The 25597-nt window shown below is 40.5% G+C and overlaps 2 protein-coding genes across 5 annotated transcripts in view; one reads left to right on the top strand and one right to left on the bottom strand.

Annotated features, from left to right (window-relative positions):
• The window catches only part of iffo2b (intermediate filament family orphan 2b), a 58831-nt gene extending 46971 nt beyond the window's left edge, over positions 1-11860 (top strand). Inside the window, exons 3-9 of one of the 4 annotated variants that reach the window (XM_036151419.1) lie at positions 628-723; positions 1254-1259; positions 2662-2832; positions 3964-4112; positions 4577-4748; positions 4875-4973; positions 7610-11860. In XM_036151419.1, coding sequence (XP_036007312.1) covers positions 628-723; positions 1254-1259; positions 2662-2832; positions 3964-4112; positions 4577-4748; positions 4875-4973; positions 7610-7843 — 927 coding nt within the window. In that variant the 3' untranslated portion in view covers positions 7844-11860. Of the gene's footprint in view, positions 1-627; positions 724-1253; positions 1260-2661; positions 2833-3963; positions 4113-4546; positions 4749-4874; positions 4974-7609 lie in introns of all 4 variants that reach the window. The other 3 variants (XM_036151417.1, XM_036151420.1, XM_036151418.1) reach the window with 3 other exon arrangements.
• A 1639-nt stretch (positions 11861-13499) lies between these two features.
• On the bottom strand, positions 13500-23616 carry LOC105939295 (telomeric repeat binding factor 2, interacting protein). The gene is given in 10 exon segments (XM_012881396.3): positions 13500-14104; positions 14186-14617; positions 16453-16547; positions 16676-17309; positions 17436-17531; positions 19409-19444; positions 19446-19648; positions 21295-21440; positions 21564-21801; positions 23509-23616. Coding segments are annotated over 9 exon segments (2091 nt in total). The 5' UTR covers positions 21791-21801; positions 23509-23616; the 3' UTR covers positions 13500-13882.
• Positions 23617-25597: the final 1981 nt, after the last annotated feature.

The following is a 25597-nucleotide window of genomic DNA, read 5'->3' as shown; positions in this document are numbered from 1 at the left end:
TTAATTTAGTCAGATTACATCTTTATGCACTTGAGGTTAGATTAGGGTTATGTTAGAAACTGGTGAGGACAAAATGTTTTTTTTATTACTATTTCCTAATGCAAAAAAAACAGAATTTAAAGAGAACCTTCTTTCTATTTAGCACAAAACTAGGCCTACTCTATGTCTTCCATACTTTTAAAGAGTGATTTGGGATAAAATGAAGAAACAACCACATATCACATCATTAAGGGAGACTAATGTATACTCATGGGCTGATTTCTGTTCCTTTGAAAGATCTGATTTCCTGCCTGTTTGTCGATCTTTGTTAACCAGAGGCTAGTTGTACCCACATAATTACCTATAAGACAAAAGAGAAGCTCATCTGCTTTTCTTTGTGTTATATTCGACAGCTTAAATGTGTGAAAACATATGCATGCAACACATCTGCTGCGTGCGATTATGAGAATGAACACAGTTAATTACTGTTATATGTCCATGTGACTTTTTTTTCATCAAACTGTAACCATGACTGAGCTGATCCAAAGGATTTACAACTATTTACCAGTCTTTACTAAACTCTGGAATGGAAGTTCATTTTGTGAATAATAAATCTTCCTTGGATCCCCGCTGGTGTCGCCCGTCTAGAGCGCCCGGGAGTCATCAGAGATCCAGGATGAGCTGAGCGAGAAGGTGGAAAGACTGAAGGCCGAGCTCGTGGTCTTCAAGAGCCTGATGAGTGACGTGAGTATTTGCTCGCTCTACGATGATGTCACCGTCCCTTCCTTAAGTCTGACAAAGCCTCCCTTTCATACATAAAGACCTGTGTTGACTCTTCTCCTCAAAGTGCACATTAGAGCATCATCTACAACTGTTTTCTCAGGAATTATCAGAATAAATGTTTCATTTTCATAGGTCTGAATAGTAACACACCCTTCCTTCCTTCCTTCCTTATTTAGAGACATAAAAATGTAAAATGCCATAAATCCCCTAAGATAAGCATTCATTGGACTGAATAGAGGCTTTAGATCTGTTGTACTTCCTGTCCTGTACAGGCCTGTATTGTTTCCAGCCAGGCGTGCTCTGGTGTGATATGCGTTTAAAATACACCACAGCATTCACAGCTGTCGCTCGGTCGCAAATAAACAGCCAGGCTCTGTTATTTTGGAAGATCTCCATTGTTTCTCATGCTTATCTCCACGTTGTCATCTGTTGACTGTTAAATTTTCATGCTATTCTCTGTTCTTTACTTCATCCCTGATGTGTGAATGCAGAGACTGGTAAGTTGCAGAGAACCCCAACATTGTTTAGGAGGCGTAGATTATTCAATGTGTTTTAGAAGTTAGTCGCTGTGTGCGTTATGTGGTTGTTGATGTGACGTTGAATCCGTTGATCCGACCTTTGTTGCATTAGTTTATCCTTTACAGCTTGATGTCTGCTCCTGAAAACATAAACATAATTAACGTTTTTTTTTTTTACTTTACTTTTTGAGGAAGAATCTGGGTGCATAATTTGAAATTTATAGAAATATTGCTGTTTTTTTGTAAACTTTCAAAACTTAAAGCATTGTCTAGAGCAGGGGTGTCAAACTCATTTTGGTTTAGGGGCCGCATACAGCTTAATCTGATCTCAAGAGGGCCACACGAGTAAACTCATTGCAAGATTAAATAGAACTAATAAAAGTGGGCTTGTTGTTGATTTTTATATAAAATGAATTTCACTTTTATACAATATATTATGAATAACTTCAACGTTTTCAAGAAAAGTATGTGCAATTTCAACAATACTTTTACTCAGTTAAACATTTACTTAAGTGCATCATGCATAAGAACTGATCACAGTGATTGTACAATGTTGAAAAACATTTATTCACATTTTTTGGAACTTAAAAACACTGTCCTGCATGACAAAATACATCAAACAGATAAAAAGAAATGATTTAAAATCAATTTTCCACATCTGAAGCTCAGTGCTACCATCTGCTGATTAAAACACAGCGCCCCTCGTGGACAATATAGGAACTGCAGATTTCCAATTAAACAAAGTACATGTTTTTTTAAATAATTGTTTTATCATTCTCTTCCATTTATCTCCTCTTTCTTTCACCTTTTCTTTTGTTCTTCTTTTGAATAATGATAATGCATTTAGCCACCGGGCCGGACTAAATTGTTCGGCGGGCCGGAACCGGCCCACGGGCCGTATGTTTGACACCCCGGTCTAGAGGGTTTATAATAAGCAAATCAACAGAGAATGACAAGCTTCCAATTTAAATTAGTTAACAGAATTGTTAAACATGAAAAAACCTGTTTAACAATTTCAATTAACATTTCAAGAATAAAAATGAGCAGTGACAGCTGAGATCTCACAGTGATGCCTTTTCAGGAGCAGTCAGGGTTTTTCATTACAAACCCTTCATTAAGTTGCAGAACTTACAAGAAAAAGATTGAAGTTTATATTGTAAAACCCAAATTTTTGAAAATCTCCTTTCAAAACATTTAACATACCAAGGAGCTAAATTTCCTGGATAAATTGTGGGAATGCCCCTTTTAAATAAAAGCTGGGATGGTGACATTCTGTCAGTTTAACCCAGCATCATATGGTGGAGGTCAAATTCATGAAAACATGTCAAACAGGTATAAAGAAAAAAGTTTTCATCCACCATCTAACTTCATCCTTTTGCAGCAAATGTCTGACCTGGACTCAAAGATCCAGGAGAAAGCCAGGCGGGTGGACATGGACATCTGCAGGCGTATCGACATTACGGCCAAGCTGTGCGACGTGGCTCAGCAACGCAACTCAGAGGACATGTCGAAGATGTTCAACGTCAGCCCCGCCAGGTCCCTCCCAGAAAAGGCAAGTCACCGCGTGAATGTGTTCTCCAGGAAAAAGCTGCCGCAAAAATAAATCTGAATTTTTCTCTGGAGGAAACATTCAGCTCAAATGAAATCAGAGCCGCCAGTCGCTCAGGGTGTAGAAAACTGATCCTGTCAGCGACAGCTGATGCTGCACTTACTGACTTCTCAGTGAAGGTGCAGGTGTGCATGCTCCCAACTGTCCGTGTTATATCAATAAAATATTTAGGTTTTTCTTTAAAGAAATGACGTGCAAGTTGTATATTTTGCTGAATATTATTATCCTATTTTCTCATATACCTTTGAGCTAAAGTAATCTGTGTCCGTTCATCAAATTTTTTTCATCCTGCTCCAAATGCATTTTTAAATACACTATAGTTGTTATTTGATTTCCAATATTCTATTCTATATTTTAGTTTTAATTCTTCCACTATGTTAGGTTTTCTTTCCCCACATACTGTAAACCTACGGTCAATGTGCGTATTTGCGTTTGAATAAAATTCAGGTTTTTGATAACTTTTCACAAAAACTAAAGATTTATCATTCCTATCTTGGATAACACATCCTTAACCGGCTAAAGCTGACATTGTATTTGTAATGTATGGTGAGGACCAAAATTATTGGTATTCAAAACTTCGACGAGCACATTTGGTGTCAGCAATGTCTTGCACCTTGACAAAAAAAAAACAACAACCAGTTTCAGCCATCGTTTTTAGATTATCATGCTCAGATAATAGCTCAGGCATCACCAACCTTTTTGAGGGGGTTGTTGGTGACCCCTGTAATAGCCTAACCACCCGGTGTTTTGAGGTAAATAAAAATCATAAATATTCATTATGTATGGTGAAGACTGAAGTTAATAACTTTCATGTGAAAAAAGCAAAAATATAAATTTTCCAGCAATCTTTCAAGCTTTTTTTCCTGTCCAAGGAACACAAATAAAGCAAAACAAGAAGGAACTTCAAAGGGTTCGTCGTCTAAACTGTTGTTTAAACCGGCCAGAGGGCCGCGTTTTACCCAGAAAAAGGGACAAATTACCGTTTCTCATAAATAACAGTAAAATAGTTTCTACGGTGTCGATGCTGTTAGGTTTAAGCTGAGCGTGCTCGTGTCCGTGTGTGGGTTTCCGCAGGGCGCCGCGGCGTGCTGCAGGAGAAAGGAGCGTAAGACCATTTCCGACGAGGAGAACTCAGAGATGGATGCCGAGCCGAGCACCTCTGAGGAGGAGGTCCCCGGATCGCTCAACATCACCGACGAGATGAAACGCATGCTCAACCAGCTGTGAGTGACGCCGCCCTCCGCAAAGAAACGTTGGACTCAAACCTCAAAAGAATGCACTTTGTGTTTTAGACTTTCTAGACGCTGTTGTCCGCGCTCCTTCAGTTCCCTCTGCTGTTAATTTCAAATACTGCCACTAGCAGGCTGCATGCTGTGTAAGCAAAGCTGCAGCTCTTTATTTTGCCGTTGATGTGCTTTTTTTTTTTTTGGTATTGACAGTTAAGGAATCATTTGAGCTATGAGCTACACTGGCTGCATCCTTTATTGCTATTCTTCTCTATAAACTTTGTCTAATTTGTGACCTATTCATTTCTTCTCTGCGTGCAACCTCTGCTGAACCTGCTGGCTGTTACACTTTTCTATGCTTTCCTCCCTCCCCTCTCTCTTTTCTCCCCCCTTCCATCCCCTTTCCGCTCTCTTCTCCCCGCCCCACACAGACATTGTTCAGATAACTCCTTTGTTGCCAGGCGCGAGACGTTCGACATCGACGACGACTGCGACAGTCTGACGTGGGAGGAGAACGAGGACACCCTGTTGCTGTGGGAGGACTTCGCCAACTACAACATGCCGTTAACCATGGCCGCGGCGACGGCCACGGCCGCCTGCCCCGGCGACGGCAGCGCCGAAGCCGCCGATCCGGTGCGTTCCAGTCTGAAGGAAAACCTTTCAGACCTGTACAAGTCAGAGCATCCATCATCGCCGTGGATGCACTGTAAGACATCAAGTCATGCATGATGAATGAGGCCTCTGTCTGTGCTCTCTAAGGATTCCCAGGATGGAAGTCTTGGAAGCCTCATCGATGAGACGGAGTCACTATTTAAGAGCAGGGAGAAGGAGTACCAGGAGACCATCGGGCAGATTGAGGTAGGCTGACACGCATATGATTGTGTGGTGAAAGAGGAAAGCCTGACAGAGGAGCACTGGAGAGCATAGACAGCTGCTTATTCCAAAGAGAAATATTGTTGCAAGTGTTGCAACAAACTGCCACAGTTCATGGTATGAAAGAAATAATTGCTGCTATTGGAAACTTCCTGGTTTCGGTTGTTTTGATTCTTTAGTTACATGGGAGTGAACCTCTCCTGGCCATAATCAGTAAAACATGGGCCAGCTGTCCTGGAGTCAGGACTAGAAACGCACCAATCAGGGTTTCTCCTGCCCATAACAATTTCTTTTCTAAAAGACTCTTAATACACACAAAAAAAGCAAAAAGAGTTTATGCAAGTTCACTGATATTTGTGGTTATTTTACAATCCCTGCTCATGGCCCCATTTTCTTACATAGAAGTAGGCATCTTATAAATCTGCACCTTTAGACCTATTATACAACACAGGTGCTGGTCATATAATTAGAATATCATGAAAAAGTTGATTTTATTTTTGGTACTTCCATTCAAAAAGTCAAACTTGTATATTATATTCGTTCATTACACACAGACCGATAGATTTCAAGTGTTTTTGTTCTTTTAATTTTTATGATTAGAACTGACAATTAATGAAAACCCCAAATTCAGTATCTCAGAAAAGTAGAATATTGAGAAAAGGTCCAATACTGAAGACACCTGGTGCTACATTACTCAGCTAAATAACTCAGAACACCTGCAAAGGTCTTTAAATGGTCTCTATCTAGTTCTGTAGGTGACACAATCATGGGAAAGACTGATGACTTGACAGTTTTCCACAGTTTTCCACCTTGCACCAGGAGGACAAACACAAACGTTCATCGCTAAAGAGGCTGGCTGTTCAGAGCTCTGTGTCCAATCACAATAACAGAGGTGAAGGGAAGGAAAAGATGTGGTAGAAAAAAGTGTCCAAGCACTAGGGATGACCGAAGAGGATTGTGAAACAAACGCATTAAAAAATGTGGGTCAGATTCACAAAGAGTGGACTGCAGCTGGAGTCAGAGCTTCAAGAACCACCAGACAGACGTCTGGAAGACAGTTTCAGCTGTCGCATTCCTGGTGTCAAGCCACTCTGGAGCCAGAGGCCCCGTCAGAAGCGTCTCGCCTGGGATAAAGACAGAAAGGACTGGACTGCTGCTGAGTGGTCCACAGCTATGTTCTCTGATGAAAGTAAACTTTGTATTTCGTTTGGAAATCAAGGTCCCAGAGTCTGGAGGGAGAGAGCAGAGGCACAGAATCCACGTTGCTTGAGGTCCAGTGTGAAGTTTCCACAGTCAGTGATGGTCTGGGGCGCCATGTCATCTGCTGGTTCTGGTCCACTGAGTTTTCTGAGGTCAAAGGTCAACACCGCCGTCTATCGGGACGTTTTAGAGCACTTCATGTTCCCTGCTGCTGACCAACTTTATGGAGATGCAGGTTTCATTTTCCAGCATGACTTGGCACCTTCATACAGCGCCAAAGCTACCAGTACCTGGTTTAAGGACCGTGGTTTCCCTGTTCTTAATTGGCCAGCAAACTCACCGGACATTATTGTGAAGAGGAAGATGCTATACGCCAGACCTAAAAATGCAGAAGAGCTGAAGGCAACTATCAGATCAGCCTGGGCTCTCATAACACCTGAGCAGCGCCACAGACTGATGGACTCCATGCCACGCCACATTGCTGCAGTAATCCAGGGAAAAGGAGCCCCAGCTACGTACTGAGTGCTGGACATGTTCAAATTTTACATGTTCATACTTTTCTGTTGGCCACCATTTATGGAAATCCTTGTTTTGCATTGGTCTTAAGTAATATTCTTATTTTCTGATATACTGAATTTGGGGTTTTTCATTAGCTGTTAGTTATAATCATCAAAAGTAAATGAAATAAACACTTGAAATATACCAGTCTGTGTGTAATGAATGAATATAATATGCAAGTTTCACTTTTTGAATGGAATTACTGAAAATAAAATCAACTTTTTCAGGATATTCTAATTATATGACCAGCAGCTGTGTTGTATAATAGGTCTAAAGGTGCAGATTTATAAGATGCCTACTTCTATGTAAGAAAATGAACTTTTTGAATGGAATTACTGGAAGAAAAAATCTACCTTTTCATTATATGATTCAGTTATATGATCAGCACCTGTACTTTTAGCTCAGACAGTACTGATACACTGCAAAAACAGAACTTAAAATAAGTAAAATTTTCTTAAAATTTGTGTATTTGTCCTTGATTGTAGCAGGTAAATAAGATGATTTGCCAATGGAACAAGATTTTTGACCTTAAAATAGGAACAACTCATCTCCATCATCTTATTTCAAGTGCAGGATGTCTAATTATCTTATTTTAGGGGTCAAAATAATTATTCCATTAGCAAATAATCTTATTTACCTGCTCAAATCAAGGACAAATACACTAACTTTAAGAACATTTTACTTATTTTTAGATCTGTTTTTGTAGTGTAGTCATGGTTAGGATGTATTCTCATCTGGACATTTGATTCCTTTAGCATTGACAAAGGCTGTAGTTTCTTTCACGTTAAATGCATTTAAAAGCTGCTATAAAGTTTGACCTGGCTTCACCGTCTCACCTCCTAATCGTGCTGATATTCCTCCAGATGGAACTGGCCACAGCAAAGAGCGACATGAACCGACACCTGCACGAGTACATGGAGATGTGCAGCATGAAGAGAGGCCTCGACGTGCAGATGGAGACCTGTCGGCGGATGATTAAAGGCGGCAGGAACTCTCCCTCTTTCAGCTCGGTGGCCAGCAGCGACTCAGGGAACACAGACGAGATCCAGGATGAGATCTCGGACAAGGACGCGGAGGCTGAGGTGCCGCTCAGCTGATGGCCGCCCCGGCTGCCGTTCGTCCCCGTCTCCTCTCCGGTTGTCTGCCTCGGTTAATGGTTGGAGTTCAAATATGAGCAGAGCGTCATCCTGGCTGGAGGTGGAACAAGCTTAACAATGGTGCAGGCCCAGAACTGGTGCTTTTATACTGTTTCCGCTGTTGGGGAAGTGGTGGTGGGGGTGTCTTTCGCTCCGTAAAGCGACGACACCGAGCTGTGCTCTCTTTCTTGCCGCTGATTCCAGGGCTTCAAATCATTTTGCAGAGGAGAAAAATAAAAATATTTTAAACAAGCTGAAGAGTATTTTCTATCAAGTTAAGATCCTTTTTTTCTAAAGGAATTGAATACAGTACATATTGTACTCCTCTAATCACCAGAACGATTCCTATCCATCTCTTAGATTGAGAGACGTGTGTTCCTGCTGATTGAAATACTCTCTTGTTTTTTTGTGTGATTCGAGCCCAGGTGTTGTATTTAGAGTCCAAATTTACGTGTTTAAGTGTCTTCTGTCAGGGAGACATAGAGAAGTGGAGGCAAATGGTGTTGAAGTTCTGCTTGTTTCTGGGGGAATTCTGCAGGCTTGCCAAAGTCAACAGAGGAAAGGAGCACAGCCTTTTTTTGTAAACGCACCGGTGCACTACTGACTTCTATGCAATTTAGCGAGCCTTATTCCTTTTTTTTTTTTTTGGACTGGCTGTCACCCTTCTTAGCTTCTCTTACAGCCATTTGCCTCGTTTAAAGAAAGCAGGTATTTTTTCTTTTTTATGTTGTACTGTCTTCGTTGGGGGGGCATCAACTGGAACGGGACCCCTGAGGAATGAGTGCTTTTTGCAAAAAGGATTCATAACCTGCAAACCTTTCCACATTTTGTCACACCCAGCCAGGAACATTTATGTTTAATCGGGATTTTAAGCCACAGGCCAACACAAAACCTCCCTAATTGTGAGGTAGAAGTAATTACATGGCTTTTCATTTTTTTTTATTCATATAAAAATAAATCTGAAAACTGTGCTGTGTACAGCTGCATATCATTTGGACTACGTCTCCTCCAGCTTTGCATTAGAGATGCTCTTCTTTGGAAAACCGCCCAAGCTCAGTGATTATTTTAAGACCTACCAAAGTTCGGGTTGTTGTTCTGCTGCAAGGCGAACCTCCGCTCTGATCTCAAGCGTTTTTGCAGCCTTTAGCAGGTTTCCGCTGCTGAATAAAACAATCACCAGAGCATGATGCTGCCACCACCATGTGTGGAAGGTGTATTCATGGAGGTTTGGATTGTTAGCATCCCGCCACATTAACATTTTCAGTCCTTTCGGCTGCTCCCCGTTTCAGGGGTCGGTACGACCTTCCACGCAGACTTGGCAGATCTTTCACACCGGATGCCCTTCTTGACGCAACCGGGACTTGCACCCAGGGTACACTTAATCCACAACACCACGGAGGGACCTGCACTAACATTTCGCATATAGGCAATACATTTCCATGTACATTTCCATCTGATCTTCTATACGGGTCAGATTTGTTGCGTACACAACTAATAATTGTCCTGTCCAGGTTTGTGGCTCACTGCAGCTCCTCCATAGTTCCCATTGAACTTCTGGGCTGCTTCCTGTCCTGGCAGGAAGCGTCGTACGCCTTTCATTACGGGTGATTGAACATCGCTCTGTTAGATGTTCAAAGCTTGGGATATTACATGTTAACAATAACCCAAGCTATTTTCCAATAGTTGTATTTCATAATTCAACCAGCTTTAAAACTTCTCCAGATCTTTAGCCCTGACCTGTCTGCTGTCTTCCTTTTGGTCTCCATAATGCGGTTGGTTCACAGATGTTCTCTTACTGACCTCTAAGGCCTTCATCCAGCCTCCAGATGGATTTACGCTCAGATTTAACAACATAGATGGACTCTTATCTACTAATACAGTGACTTCTGAAGGCAAATTAGGAGTATCAAGGGGCTAAATACAAAAGCACGCAACACTTCAGATTTTATTAGAAAGAATCATTTTCCTTTCACGTTACAAATCTGCACTACTTTCTGTTGGCCTGTCGCCTAAAATCCCAATACAACACACAGACGACTGTGGCTGTAAAAAAAAAAAGTGAGCCGAGGTTATAAATTATTACTACTTTAGCAAGCCAGAGTAATTGTTTGCCGCGGCGTTGCTTGCTGCTGAAGTAGGCAACGCTCTGCTGTGATTCAGATGCGTTTCACCGAGGAAACGCCACTCACGTGCCGTGCCGCTGATTTGCACAAAACCGACACTTAGTTGCTTGTAAAAGAATGAGGCAGAGGGGAGTTGGGCTGTAAGAATCTGCATCATCAACAGCAAAAAACAACCCTCTTCAGAGTTTCACGCTAAACCAAAGGGCATATTTAAAACACATTTCAGCCATTTTGCTTGGGGGCGATTGTCGTCCATCTTCTGCTGCTCTGCAGAGTCCACTGCAGGCGAGGCGACTCCGTTTAGTGCTTGGTTTCTTTGGAACAGGGCTAGGAACGTTGGTCTGTGCTTGAGGTCTGCGAGCATGTGATCGTATATACCCCAGGGGCCTTTTTGTGTTTATGTTTGTCGTTCTGCTGCAGACTGAGAACCTAATTCAGCACAGAAACTAATCAACGGATGGCGAGCCCATGGACGTGTTCTGTTTTAATCTCCTGTTTATTTCATGGTTAAGTGTCAATGACTGGATCCCAGACTAAGAGCTACTTCTATCTTGAAGTTTAAGGGGGGGGCAGAAACTGCTAAAGCATGCTGATGTGCAGAAATTAAGCTAGGGGTCTTTTTTTAATATATACTTTGAGCTCAAAAGCTGCAATAGACGATGTACTGTCATATTCGTTACAAAGTTGTACTTGTGGCGAAAGGTGTATTCCTTTTTTGGGTTGTTTTTTTTGTTAACCACACTGTGTTAACCCTTAAACTGTGTCGCTACATTTAGCTTTTAATAACTTAAACACCTTTATTTTTGTCAAACACTAACAGATCACAAGACACAATTAACACAACAGAACAGTGAAGAGCGGGCCTCGCTAATGGAGAACATTTCAAACAGAAACAAAACAAAAACAGCTAACAGAGCGCCTTTCTGTTGTTTCTACTGGACTTTGCTCACCTTTTTTAATGACTGTATGGCTGCAGCATCCACGGACAGCAGGTCTGATGCATTTATCGCTCCTCTGATCTTCACACTAACCAGCCAACCAAAGCAATCGTGTACAGTACCGTGATGAAGATGAACACCCAGAGTTAATGACAGGGTTTCCCCCCTAACATCTGTTAACTCCTGCAAACGACTGGATGTCAGGTACAACATCTCCACCCTCCCGCCACCTAAAAGCAGGTTTCCCCTTATTTTCGTTCCAAAAGCTGTAGCGACTCTTCTTCGTTGAATGTAGCTTAACTGGAAGCATCTACAGACCTTAAAAATAACGTAGCCGTTAAAAAAATTAATAAAAAAAAAAACGCAGGGATACACGGTGTTTGCCTACCTGCTGGGAACCTCCAGTGAAAGTTTCCCTTCGCTGTTCCAAGTTCTCGAGCTCTCCACCAACAAGGCGTATGTAAATCTGCTGGATGTGAATGTTTCATATTAAAGAAAAAAAAAAAGGGGTTTTATACGAGGAGTTTTTCAATCAATAAAGCGCAGGGGCTATTTGGTTAACAGTTTATCGTCGCTTGCAAACATATCTGTTGTTTTAGCTCCTTAAACGAGACAGGGAGGTCGAAGTCGCAGCGATATTTGGATGAAAGCTGCCGATGTCTATCAGGTCCCAGTCTTTATCTCTATGTTTATTTTTTTGCTCACAATGTAACATCTTTGTTTTAATTACCCATTGTTTATCATCTTTTATTTATATTCTTTTCGTTTAGATTTGTAAGTTTATTATTCTTAATATTTTTGTTGAAATTATTTATACGGTGTACTCGTGTGGGTGTCGGGCAACGTTGGTTTCAAAATGATGTACTCAGTCGATTTTGGGGGAAAAGTTAAATAAAGCGGTGGATTGGTTAAAATTTTTGGTATCTGGTGTCTTTTGTTTTTTTACAATTCCTATACTTCTAAATAATATTCTATAATTTAAAGAGCCAGCTCAGCAAATATTGTGTTCATATGAACATTTAACTTAAAAAGAAACTAATATAGTTCATATATAGTTTGTTTGACCTGTTTTATTTTTTTTTAAATGAGAATATATTCCTAAATTATTTGTTTTGAGGGCAAAACTATTTCCAGACTAACATCTCAGACTGTTAGGGTCGGTTGACACCTCTGTGACTTTTTCAGGTCTGCATTCCTGATCTTATCTGCATCTATGCAGACTCTTTAATATCATAGCGGGGGAAAAAGTGTACAAGATGAGAACAAAGCGATTAGCTTTTTTGAGCTTTTCTGATAGGATCGTAAATCTTATTGGTCTCAATTTTAGGAAGCATTATTGAAAATGTTTCCATTCAGGGTAATTTAATGTTGAACAACAAGAGATCCATCCTGAATTTTGTCAGGGATCTTAACAGTCTCTTCTTTAATAATAAATTAATAAATACCATTCTTGTGGGTCTGTGCAGGAACTCATTCTTTGGGCCATGATCCACAGCTCATGACCTTAGGTGACGTTCGGGAAAACGCTCAGCTCTTTCTTCACCACAGCAGACCGGAGCAGCACCTGCATTCCTGCAGATTAATCTGTCCATCTCTTGCTCCATCATTCATGAACTCGACACTAAGATACATATTCGTCCACTTGAGGCAGAGACTGACCCTTGACCCAGAGGGGGGAATCAACCTTTTTCTGGTCGAGGACCATAGGCTCGGACTTATGGTGCGATCCAGAATTAGGTTTGAGCGTCAAAAAGGCGTCCAACGCCTCAAATTGGACACTTGTGCAGCAAAGTTGGAAGGAGCTACCCTGTTCTTTTTCTGAAATGCGGGGGAAAATCTATCGTGTTTAAAGTTTTGAGGTCCTTTAATGTCTATGTAGTGATAGCTTGACTGACCATAAATAATATGAGGGGCGCAAACAGTGACCATGAGTTTGTCCTACATTGTCCTTCCGTCCAGTTGCAAAATCCACCACTACATTACAAAGGGGTCTATCTCCGCATCCAGCTGCAAAACTTCATATTTTCCAAATCTAGCGCCTGCCGCTTTGGACGCTCAGACGCTTGAAATCTCAAAACGCGCCACAGGATCTCTCGACGCTCCTAGAGGCGCCTCCACCTTAGACTTTGCAAATAAACCAGATACCCCTGACGCTCCAAACGCGTTTGGTGTGAACGCACCATTAGAGGGAATCTGTTAGAGCCAAACCAGCTTTATGTGTAGGAACTTTAAAAACAAACTGAAACCAAAGTGCTGAACAGACATCATATACAGGAATTAAAACTAATTCCAGAAGGATTTTACAAAGGAACTCGAACAAATTAAATTTTCTCTCATGCCGAGTCATTAACAGCCAATAAAAAATATCAGGTTTTAGAGCAGATTTAAGACTAACAAGCCAACTAAAAGGGAATAAATATCGATCATTATGTTGTTATGATGGTTGACAACCCAAATCGTAATCAAGATCAATATCCGATTAATCGCCCATTTAATAACCTATTTTTCTTATCCTTGGTTTGCGTCATCTTACAACAATGAGAAACATGAACCATATTAAATAGTACATATTTATTAGGCAACACATACAATGACGTATTTTTATACCAAAATGCATCAAATATTCTTCTAAAACCTCAATAAAAATAACCTTCAAATATTCTATCCTAATGTATAGATATAGAGTTAAATATGTAAAAGCTTCATTAAATGGTTCATCTTGCTTTAAATCTTACATTTTCTGGTTTAAGCAGTAGTTGTTGATGTGTTCTGGAACAAGAAACAGCATTTTAAGTTTTTTGATCAAATGTAAGAAGAAAAATAAAATAAAGCAAAGGTGTAATAATTAGCAGCCTGTGTGGCACTTTGTCAGCAGGAAGCTTGTCTCACAGCTGTCCACGTCTCCTGTCTCATCTTCCCGGGTTAGGACGTTTGCGTTTTTATCCCTCCGTTTCCAGAAACAGGATCCTCTTGGCCACGTTCTCCTCGCCGTATTTCTCCTGCAGCTTCTGACGGACGACGGGGTCGGCCGAACGCAACAGACCGTCGTCGCGGCGGATCCAAAATGCCGCAGAGACCGACGAGGGATTCAAAAGCAAATCAGCCGCGGCAGCGAAGTCTCCGCTGGTCTTTAGCAAAGCTTTGGTCACGCTGACCAGGCCCTAGAAAAACCAAACAGGCTTAATAAAAACCGGGATGTTTGCGACGGCGCAAAACTGGAGGTGCAAGCCTGCGGCACTCACCTGCTTGGTCTGGTTCATCAGCTCCCTGATTCGCTGCTTGTCCTCTTCTAAATGCACCTGAGTCAGAGAGAACGCTGCGTCCCCTGACCGCTGTGGGTGAGATGGAGCCGCTGAGCCTTCACCAACCACAGGCTGGGAGTCATCTTGCTGAGATTCACTGTCAAATATGAACAGGTGGGCCTTGGAAGGGGCGCTGACGGGCCCTGAAGCAGTCGGCCGGGCGGCTCCAGCCTCTGGGGAGCCGGTGTTTGGGACGCGGATGCTGCATGAGGCCCGGGTCTCCGGTACAGGCTCCTGTGGGCTGGGTCCGGTGGCAGGGTTGGCCTGAGCACAGGGTAGGTCTGCAGATGTGTCTGAAGGCTGCGGAGTGGCGGCTGACAAAGCTGCTGCTCCAGAACTTTTCTGGAGATCTGGACCGTCATTTTCATCAGGCTATGAGAAAAAAAAAGGTGTATAAATGAATCAGTTTAGATTTATCTGCATGTCTCAGACACACTTGGGATTTATGAAGCATCAAAGTCTCATCCATTTTCTGCAGCCATTTTGCTGTCACCACTTGTTTGATTTCTGCACTAGATTCTAGATTCTGCTCTAGATTCACAAAGCAGATTACACCAAATACATGTCGGAGCAATCCCCTCCACCAATTTCTAGCAGAGGGGCACAATTTGCATCTGTTGTTGCATCAGGCTCTACTTGTTCTCAACTTAAAACACTGCTGCTGCAGATGCAGAGCAGATTGTAAAGGACACCACTTATATGTTTTTTTTGTGTAAACCCAGAGGCAAAACAAATAGACTTTTTCCCTATTTTTTATCTCCTGCGCCAAAGTAACACCAGTTTAAAGCAGGCGGCGTTTTTCCCACACAATCTGCAATATGCAAGCAGCCCTGGGGTTTCACTTATAAAGCTTAAGCACGCACAAAAAAAGGCCTTTAATGTCCACGCAAAAACTGATTTATAAATTTAATACACGCCACTCTGTGAAATTTTCAGAATCTAGGCTCAGTCTAAATATCATTAGGTTATTTGGACTAAATGAAGCAATATCGGTTTTGAATGATACGCAGAGAGGTATAGATTATTTTCAGACACAGTGAAAAGAGGATGTTTAAAAAGGAGGTGTAGTTCTTTCAAATATTGCTACTAATGATGTTTCTGTAAAAGCTCTTGTGATGCACCAAGAAATCTGTAGATGATCAAAATTGACTGGATCAACAGGTAAAATAATTAAATACTGTTGCTGTTGTTTTTTTTTTACTGTGTTCATTAAATGCATCAAAACGAAAAACTCAAATTTTGACCTGCAAATAGAGTGAGCTGTGTTGAAAAAAATAAATTTTCCAATTCTGAATCTGTCCTCCTCTTAGTTCCTAAAGATTGATGCATAAAACCAAAGAAAAATATAAAGTTTCCACTGTGAACGTAAATGTCTGAGTCGGCATTTCTGGCTCACACTCCACTCCTCGAGGTGAATTTTTAATGTCATATTTTTACTAATGCAACAGGTTAGTGTCCAAATATCAGCTGTAGATATCTATGTGTCTCTATTTTCTACCCCTGATCTGTTTGGGTTTTCTGCCCCTCAGCATATTTGTGAAAACAACGTCTCAACATTCAGAGAGAGGGTTTGGTCCTTACAGCCGCCATTCACTACCATTACTTTATTAATTAGCTGTTGAATGTTAATATAATATTAGTATCAATATGTTGCATAATTACAGTCATGAAATTCAGGTAACATAATTTGTTTTTTAATACCAGCAATCCAATTTGAGATCGGATAGAAAAAAATCAAGTCTAAATATTGAGAATCGGAATCAAATCGATTCTTGAAATTTGAATCAATGCCCAGCCCTATCTGCAAACCCCTAAAACAACAGCAAGGTCTTTAATATGCTTTGATTTTAGCTGGACAGAAAACACTGCATGAAGGCTTTGAATGCATTTTGATGCATAAACAAGAATTCTGTTGGATTCAGAACTGCTATTGATGAACTTACAAAAAACATTTTCTTTCAAAGAAATGTTTCAAAGTTCGCTACCTTAAAATGTTGAGTTAAAGCAGAGTTTACACAAATGTCTGCATTCGTTATCAGAAGAATATCTCTGAATAGTAATCCGTTTGTCAGACATCAAACAAACTGTCGGCCAGAAACAATCTGATGGGTGCGGCTCAGAAACGGCAGCATCCATCCTGGATGGTATCACACAGTTAACTCTACTGGTGAATGCTCTAGTCGTGGTGACCGTACTCAAGAGCCTACCTCAGAATCATCTTCAAACTCTTTTGTTGCCATTTCAAGAATTCCCAGCTGCCTTTTCTCCTTTGCCGTTTCCTGTGGGGCAGATTTAGCTTCATCTTGAAAGACAGAGAAACAGATTTATTGTCAAACATAGAAGAACATTCTCTGCCACATCTAAGTAGTGTAAAAGCTAGTAAAGAATAAAATGCAGTCTCTACTTCTCATATATTAGTTCACGCCAAACCTGCTTGTGCTGTTTTAGTCTCAGCATTGTGGCTGTTCTGCTCCACCTGGCTCTCCGCCTCGGCTGCCGCCTCCTCCCCCCTGGCTTTCTTCTTCTGGGGCTCTTCTGTTAACGGGGCTCTTTGGTCAGCAGCCATTACGGCAGATTTGGGTTTTTTCGATGGTTGTGGGGTTCGTATGGACCGCTTAGGGGTGTTTGAAGATGATCTCAGTTTTTTGCCGTACGGCTCGGGGGACGAAGACGAGGCTTCCAGCTCCAGCTGCCTGCGTGTTAATCGACGCTGCGGTTGTTCCTCCATCGACGAAGCCTCCGGCTTTTCCTCTGGTTGTTTAGGTGAAGTGGTTTTAGCTGAGAGTTTGAGCTGAGCTGGGCTTTTTGATAAATTAGGTTTTTGTGGAACAGCAGCTGTCAGAGGTCCATTTCTTTCTGGTTCTGGGGTCTCTGTGTCGGCTTTATTATCTGCCTGTTCCTCAGACTGACAACAATGAGAATTTTCACCTTCAACACTCCCAGATTGGACGTTGTTATTCAGTTCTTCCTCTGTTGTCTGGATCTCTTCCACTCCAACAGAGGCCAGTATCTGGGTTTCTACATGTTCAGATGTTCTTGCTGCTGGTATCAACTGGACGTCAATCTGTGGGAACAGAGAAACAGGTCTCTGTGTTTGTCTTGTATTAAAACTGCTATCAAAAAAAATCTTCAAATGACAAGCAACATTTAAACAAAGAATCTACGTTTTGATCTATCCACACAGCGGTACCTGTGTTTGGTCTGAGTCTGCTGAATGTGTGGGAAAAGGACCAACGGTTGCATCACAGGAGCCTTTTCCAGCATTCAATTCTTCACTCAATTTCACCTGAAAACAGAAATATGAAAGGCTGCAAATAATATGAACATATTCCACAGCTGGACCTTTTAATGTCAAAGATTGTTTAAGAAAACGAAAACAGCAGATAATTGTAATTGTTAATGGAGCAAACTTATACAAACTGCAAATGGGAACTAAACCAGGACCAGCGGTGAAACCTGCCCAGGAGAGGTCAGCCTCCAAGAGCGCATTAACAGCGGATCCAGAAGGTCACAAAAGGAAACCAGAACGACTTCAGTGCCTCAGTTAAGGTCACTTTCTTGATTATTATTTTATTATTATTCCTTTATTTAACCAGGAAAAGTCCCATTGAGATTAACAATCTCTTTTTCAAGGGAGTCCTGGCCAAGATAGCGGCAAAAGATTACATTACAATTTACATTACAGTTTACAATAACATCTATCTAAATTTGAATTTCATAAAACAGTTACAAACCATAGATCTCATTTCCAAACCTTTGAGCAATCGTTTAAAATGTCCAATCGGAATCAAATCCTTCAACTTCCAGTCTTTCTGAAGATTGTTCCATGCTGTGGGGGCAGAGTACTGAAAAGCTGTCTTTCCAGCTTCAGTGCGGATACTAGGCACAGACAGAAGCAGAGACTCTTGAGAACGTAGAGAATACAGTCCAGCCGCTCTTGGTTGAATGAACTCACAGAGGTATGAGGGGAGCAGACGCAGAATACCCTTATAAATGATCATATACCAGTGAGTGAGTCTACGTGTCTCTAATGCTGGCCAGCCCACACGTATATAAAGTTCACAGTGGTGTGTGCGAGGCTTACAATTTGTGATAAATCGTAGAGAGGCATGGTAAATTGAGTCTAACATTTTTAAAACTTGATCTGGGGCATTAATATAGATTAGGTCACCATAGTCCAGAATGGGTAAAAACGTTGCAGCTACCAGTCTCTTCTTCGACTTAAAAGAGAAACAAAGCCTATTCCTGAAGAAGAAGCCAATTTTCAGTCTGAGTTTTTTAAGCAATTGTTCAACATGAGGTTTAAAATTTAGATTTTCATCAATTAAAATTCCTAAATATTTAAAAGATTGAACCCTTTCTATTTCTGACCCATGCAAAGTGATAAGAGGATAGCTATTTTGCAATTTTGTCTTTTTTCTTGAAAATAGCATCATTTTACTTTTATTTGAATTTAAAAGAAGATCTAATTTTAAAAGCCTGTACTGAACCAAATTAAAAGCAATCTGTAACGTAAAGTTGATTCAACAAATAAGAAGGGACTCGACAAAAATGTCATCCATGGGAGAGTTAAAAGGTGAAAACTGTCTTCATTAGCTGTCTTTGGCTTAACCAGATGTTAAGTTTCAGAAATCCTTTTACTTTTCATTCAAATCTCCATTCTGTGGCTATTCACATTACCTCTGTCTAAATTTCTTACTTATTTGATGAGGTGAAAAGAGCAACAACAAAACCAAAACAAACAAAAGTATGGAAAATACTTTGTTTAGGGGAAAAAGACTGTATACAGCTGTGTGGTTACTAATTTTCTAACAGTTTGGCGCCACCCTGTGGCAGCAGCCTGATCTACAACAGAACTGAAGCAGCGTTTATTCCCCTGCCTGTGCTAATCAAATCAGCCAAAAAAATGTATTAAATGTTATACTTTACATTTGATATTGTCCTGTTAAAAGAACCTGGGTTTGAATTTATAAGTAGAAGCCAAAAATATACAGTTAAGCAGTTGTTAATGTCAGACAATGATAAGCTATCTCTATCGGATAATAAAATGTGTTTGGTCATCTGAAACATTTACGTGTTGCAAAACAGAAACACAGAAGTGTGCGTGTGTGTGTGTGTGTGGGAGGGGGGGGGGGGGGGGTGATTTCACAGCACTGTATTTACCTCTGTATTTTTCTCTGGCAGCTTGTTGCTGTCGTCTTTCCTTCGTTTCTGGCATTATGGCTGCAGGCTGATTCTTCGCCAGTCGGTCTTTGTATCTGGATTTCATCGACTGCCAGCTGTGACCGGTCACCCGCTGCTTCTCCATCTCCTGCCAAAGCCGGTTCCCCGTTGTCTCTGCCTTGCGCTTGCTGACGAATTTCAAAATGGCATTGTCATCTTCAGCGGTGTACGCAACCCTGCCTAATAAAAATTGAGGAGAGTAAATATAAATAACAGACTTAATTAAGTTTTATACAATTAACACATTCTGGAAAGTAACCAAGGACAAAATTCTATTTAACATAAATTGATTTAGAGACATTTTAGTTGTTTTTAATATTTATTTTTTATCAATTGATTGAGTAAAATACTGAAAGAAGATATCTTGGATGCCCTAAACTCAAGAGTTTGCGCAAGATGTTCTTTGTGTGGCCTACGTCTTAAATATTTTTCCTCCAGATCTTCACAACTGCCTACGATACTTTTTGGACCAAAAAGCGCACCGGATTATAAGGTGCACCAACTATTCTTCCCAAGTGTGTAATATCACTCCGCCCCTTCCCGTACACAGCTCTCTATCCGTCTCTGCCGGGAGGACAGAGTAGTTGGACTAAACTGCCCTGTTTCTAATATAAACGTAACTTTTATATTTAATTAACTTACTAGGTTTATTGTTGCTAGTGTGTACTCCAGGTACGGGCTGCCTAAAGACTCCCACATACCTGGGCGTACTGTACGCATACGGACGTGGACGTATGCAGACGTTTTACCCTTCATAGTCGAGCGTACTGTTGCCTACATTTCTTGTGGCAAATTCCTACAATTCACAAACTTTCTGCCAGTGGGACGAAGCGGCGGAACGGATGTAAAATGTGTGATTAGCTAGCTGAGCACCTAGAACCGTTTCTTTTCCAGCAGGCTCCCACCTGTCAGTGAGAACAGAGAAGGACTGTGATGCCGCGCGTCCTTGTGACCGCCTGCTTGGAGCAGTTCAGTATATCAAGCTCAGTGTCAAATATAAAACAGTTTGATGTAACAACGTATTGCCCCAAAAACCCCAGAAACATGACATTTGTTGTTATGGCCCCTTTAAATAGTGGGATGAAGTAATTGGGAGGCAGTGTGACAAGAACCAAGCAACTAATCTGGCTCAGACTATGCTCCTCATGAAGTCTGTATCAATCCAAGGTTTTTTTTTACAAAAGATTTCTTATAAGGGGCCGAGGCCTCAAGAAAAGAAACAGGGTGGTCATAAATTTTGCTACAAGTAAATAAGTTAAGAACGTTCAAGCACAGCTATGCTGTTACATAATCTGAGCAATTCAATAAAGGCAACAATGATTCACTAAATCCTATTTTTAATGGCAGAAAGATTTATTAATCATAAACGTAATGATAAAAATAAATCTTGTTTAGAAGGGATGGATGCCCAAAGAGAACATACATATACATATGTATATATAGAGAGAGAACATATATATAGGAAATAAAATAGGATTGTGCCCAGAATAGACCCCTGAGGAACTCCAAATGTAAGTAGAACAGGAGTAGTGATGGCGAGATGAAGCAGTCAATACTTTTCATTCAAATTGCTCGACTCTTGTGTCGAGGCGTCAGGATTCCAAGACAACAAGATGTGACGGGGGAGTCAGCACCCTTTAGCTGCCCACGTGCTACGGCTGGCTCTCAAACGTCAGCGCCTACGTCATCGACACAAGCTTCAATATGCGCTTCACCAAAAAATCTGCCTGGATTACGCGTCACACCATTCGAGGCATCGACACGCTGGACACATCACGAAGCAGGAGCTCCTCCCAAAAAACAAACGTTACGTGCTGCTGTTGTACCTCCTGAGAGTCCGCTGGGGCTCCCACCACTGCTGTTTGATCTTCGAGACGGTCTCTTGATCACTTCTGGATTCAGCCTGTAGTCTTCGATGTCCAGCTGCTCCTCTTTCTCGACGCAGTCAAGAATATACTGGGTGGAAACATACCTGGAAATGAAGTAAGAGAGACTTACCATAACACTCCTTTTAAAACAACTAGATGCCTTGCTCGTTGTCGACATTAAACGGACTGTACTATATTTGAAATAATGTCGAAAGTCCAACTCCCACCAATGAGCAGCAGATTCAGGAACACAGGGCTTTTCCTCAGGATCAATCAGCAGGATGGCTTCTCGTTGCTGGACCTTACATAGCGTCCCTCCTCCTGCTGTGATGAGCGGCTGAAGCTTACGTTTGAGCGGACCGGGTCGCAGGTAGAACGACATGGGTTTACCCTCCACGGTCAGGAAGAGGACCGGGGAGATAGACTGGGCTGCATCTTGCCGTGTGGGAGACATTTTCTGGAAACCTGGCACGAGAAATTAAAAAAATAAATAGTATCTTATATAGGGGCGGAAAAAAAATCAATATAAACATATACTGCAGTATAACTTTATTCAATAAAGGTGATATGACATTTCCAATATACATTAGAGTCTATAATTACAGCATTGGTCACTGACTGGAGTTCTGGGTTTCATGTAGTTTTATGTGGTTTTTTTTTTTTTAAAGCAATTATTTCTAAATGTTATATTGGGGTAGTTTTATAAACACGGTAAAATAAATGTCATAAGTTTGTAAAGACATTTGTTGTGGCATTCTTTACGGTCTTTCTGAGGCTTTTATTTTGTTTATACCGTTATCGTAATTATTTCGTATTGACCGAAATTAAGAAACACATCGTGATATAAGTTTAGGCCGTATCATCCAGCCCTATGCATATATTAACAATAGAGAGAGCAGCCATCCTGAATATTTCAGCAAAAATTTGGTTTTGCTACTTCACTTTTGTTTCTTAAGATCACACATGGAGGTTATATCCCCAAAGCTGTTTCCAATTCCTTACAAATTACCAAAGACAATAACACCAACTTGCCAGGTCAAAGGTGTAGCTGAGAGCAGATTGATATTAGATACATCAATGCGCCCAAACAACATAAACTTTGTTGACATCCATGATTTCATAAATGCCTTTGAGATCTTTATTTTTAGAGCAACTATTTTCCTCTTTAGTGGCATAAAAGTCTGACTGTCGTCTGCCTAAAAACCGAAGGAGAGAAGAGGCCAAAAATGGAGCCTTGAGGCACTCTGCAAGAGCGTAAAAAAAAAAAAGAAGTGTAATATTTCCAGCAAGAACTTAAAACGACTTTATTACTTTATTCAGTGATTATTTGTACATTTGGGGTCTGTTTCATTTGATCCACTCATGCGGGTCTGTGGAGATACTAAATCTGTTCTAAAGCAGACAGCTGGAATGGACTCAGGAAGGTGGAGTTTTTGTTGCAGCAAACAGGATTTCTGGAGATGAGCGACAATCAGAACAAACTGTATTTTCAACAGAAATCAGGAAACTACCACAGATAGATTGACTTGTTTAGGTGCAATACCGAGCGTAGATGTTGTGAATGTAGATTAAACATATGGAGATTCCTGTTTTTAACTCACTAATTCAACAACAAAGTGTCGACACTCCACTTTTATTTTTTAACAAAAGTAAAACATGTCTACTTCCATGTCTAGATGGTTAAAAATGGGACGGAGTTGACTGAATTCGCTCCTCCAGCGTCCAGTTGCCGTGACAGCGAAACAGAAATTAGTTTAAAACTACATAATTTAAACACGCATAAAACTGTTGCAAATCGAAACAAACAGCAACATGACCGCGTGACATTGAAAACTGAGACTAAATATAACTTTTAATACAGATTTTACGTTCAGCCTCACACTCAGTTCTCACTCAGCCGAGGTTGCATTTCCGCGTAAACACATGTAAACACGCAGCTGCGTAGGTTTACATATTTAACTAAACAACAAACCTACAGAAGCGTGTTTAGCTTTCACAGCGAAGGTTGTGTTCGGCTAGCATTAAGCCGTCAGTCAAATCTGGTTAAAAGGTTTGTGCTCCGCTGGAACCTGAACACAAACTGTTATAAATGTTATAAAACGATGGTTACGTGTTGCTAACACTACATGAAAACACATTTTAAAGTTAAAATCAGCTGCAGTAAAAACTTACCATTTAATCTGCTGCTTTTCCCGCCCCCCCAAAAAAACAAAAACAAAACGTACTTCCGGTTTGTTTTCTTTTTCGGCGAACTTCAGCAAGGTGGCGAGGAACTAGCGCCCCCCACTGTTTGAATCTATATTACACTAAATTGTGATTTCCATAAGTAGATAGATAAATAAACAAATGATTAATTAATTAATAATGCATCGAGTATTAAAACAAAAAAACGGAAGTAAAAAGCAGCCTTTTTTTAACTTTTTCTTTTTTAAACTAAATATAAATTTTCAATGAAGCAAAAAAAAAAAAAATGCATTAACTATTGATTGGCAAAGCAAAATTTTTAATTAACAGATAAGAAATAGTAAATCAATACATGTTTTATGACAATTCTCATCAGGACTATTGATCATTTTAATAGTGTTATAGTTTTTTCAAAATATTTTTGAAAATGTATTGTTATTTAAATCACATTGGTTAAATTGACCTGAACTGATAAAGCTGCCTTTCGTCATGTTAGGCTATACATCAAAATGTGAATACGTGATTTGACTTATTTCTCTCTCTCTCTCTCTCTCTCTCTCTCTCTCTCTCTCTCTCTCTTTCTTTTTACACTTTTCTCTTCTAGACTATGAACTAGCCTTTGATACTACTTCTTGTGGATTTAAGATATGTAATGGAAGTAAACTAGAAGGACTGCATTAAAGGGTGATTTGTCTCTATGGACTTATCTCGATGGGCTGAGATTAAAACCCTTACCTTAAAGAAACAGTAAAAATTTCAAGGGAGGTAAGGTTTTATTTTAATTCTTTTTTCCTAGACCACATATTAAATAAATATGCATCAGAACTCAAAAGTCACAACTCTGGAGAATTAATGTTCATCACAGAGGAAGAAACATTACCCAAATGAGATACAAATGTGCTCCATCAAAGAAAAAAACTGACATTTCTCGGTAAAAAAAACAAGAAAAATCTGTTTGTTCGTTGTGAGACACCCCTTCTGATCAGCCCACTGTCCCCCCAGAGGATGATAGCTGGGATGGATTACTACTCCATTGATTTCAGCACCTCATTATAAACACATTTTGTTTGCAGAAACCAAATCTGGTGTGTAAAACACAAACACAGTTCTCTTTTTATAGGAGCTCATGTGATTAAGTCCAGCCAGTTTTAGTGTTGCGGGGACATGAGTAATGTTTGGTTTGCGGGAGAGGCTAAAACTGTAACAAACTGATGACATGCACATGGTTTTTCTGCGGCGTAGTTAAAACCTCGACTGCTGAATCAGCATTTCCCCTTATTTCTTCCACTTTTGGAAAGTTATTCAACTTTCTAAAACTTTCCCCTTCTGTCTCTCAGTGCTGAACTGATTTGTGATTTTTATTTTATTTAACGTGGTCTTGCATGTTTAACAATAAAGTTTTTATAAATGTATAAAAAGAGAGATTCATCCACCCAAACATCCAAGTTTGTCAGGAAGACATCTGTTGGCTCCTTTCTTTCCTTAGAGTAACCCAGTCCAGTCTTAAGGGTGATGAACTACAGTTCCTTCAAAACAGAGATAAGGAACCAGACTGTTATCATGTCTGAGAATCTGAAATCCACAATAGACCCAGGAGGGTGAAAACCTGTGTAATATCTTCTGTGAGACTGGACGTGAATGGGTGTTGGAAGAAGGAAATTAAGGCCCTTTCCTCCCTTTCTCTCAGATCAGGTTGGTTTAGACGTTTTTATGTCAGATTTTATAAAAATCGGAAGTCTGGATTAAAATTTGAGACATATCAGTTGAAAAATGAGCTTGCTGAACATTCATTAACTTTTTCAAAAAATAGTCCTGTTATTTATACTTATTATGTACTTATTAGTGAAAATAGTCTTTATTTTTCAGTCTTTATTGTCATAGCTTTAGCTCCTGCCTTAGCATTAGTCTTTTGTTTTGGGTTTCTTTTAGGTTTTGTCTTTGTGGTTTTAGGTTCTGGATTGGTTTAGTTTAGTTCCTGTTTCCCCTCCACTTATCCTGTCAGCATTTTCTCTTTGTCAGTCACTTCACTTCCCCTGATTACCTCCACCTGTCCTGTTTAATTAGAGTCACTTGGTTT

This window comes from Fundulus heteroclitus, chromosome 20, assembly GCF_011125445.2.
Source record: "Fundulus heteroclitus isolate FHET01 chromosome 20, MU-UCD_Fhet_4.1, whole genome shotgun sequence".
In the NCBI taxonomy this organism is placed as follows: Eukaryota; Metazoa; Chordata; class Actinopteri; order Cyprinodontiformes; family Fundulidae; genus Fundulus; species Fundulus heteroclitus.
Note: the sequence above shows the minus strand (reverse complement) of the source record. Positions and strands in the feature narration are given on the sequence as shown.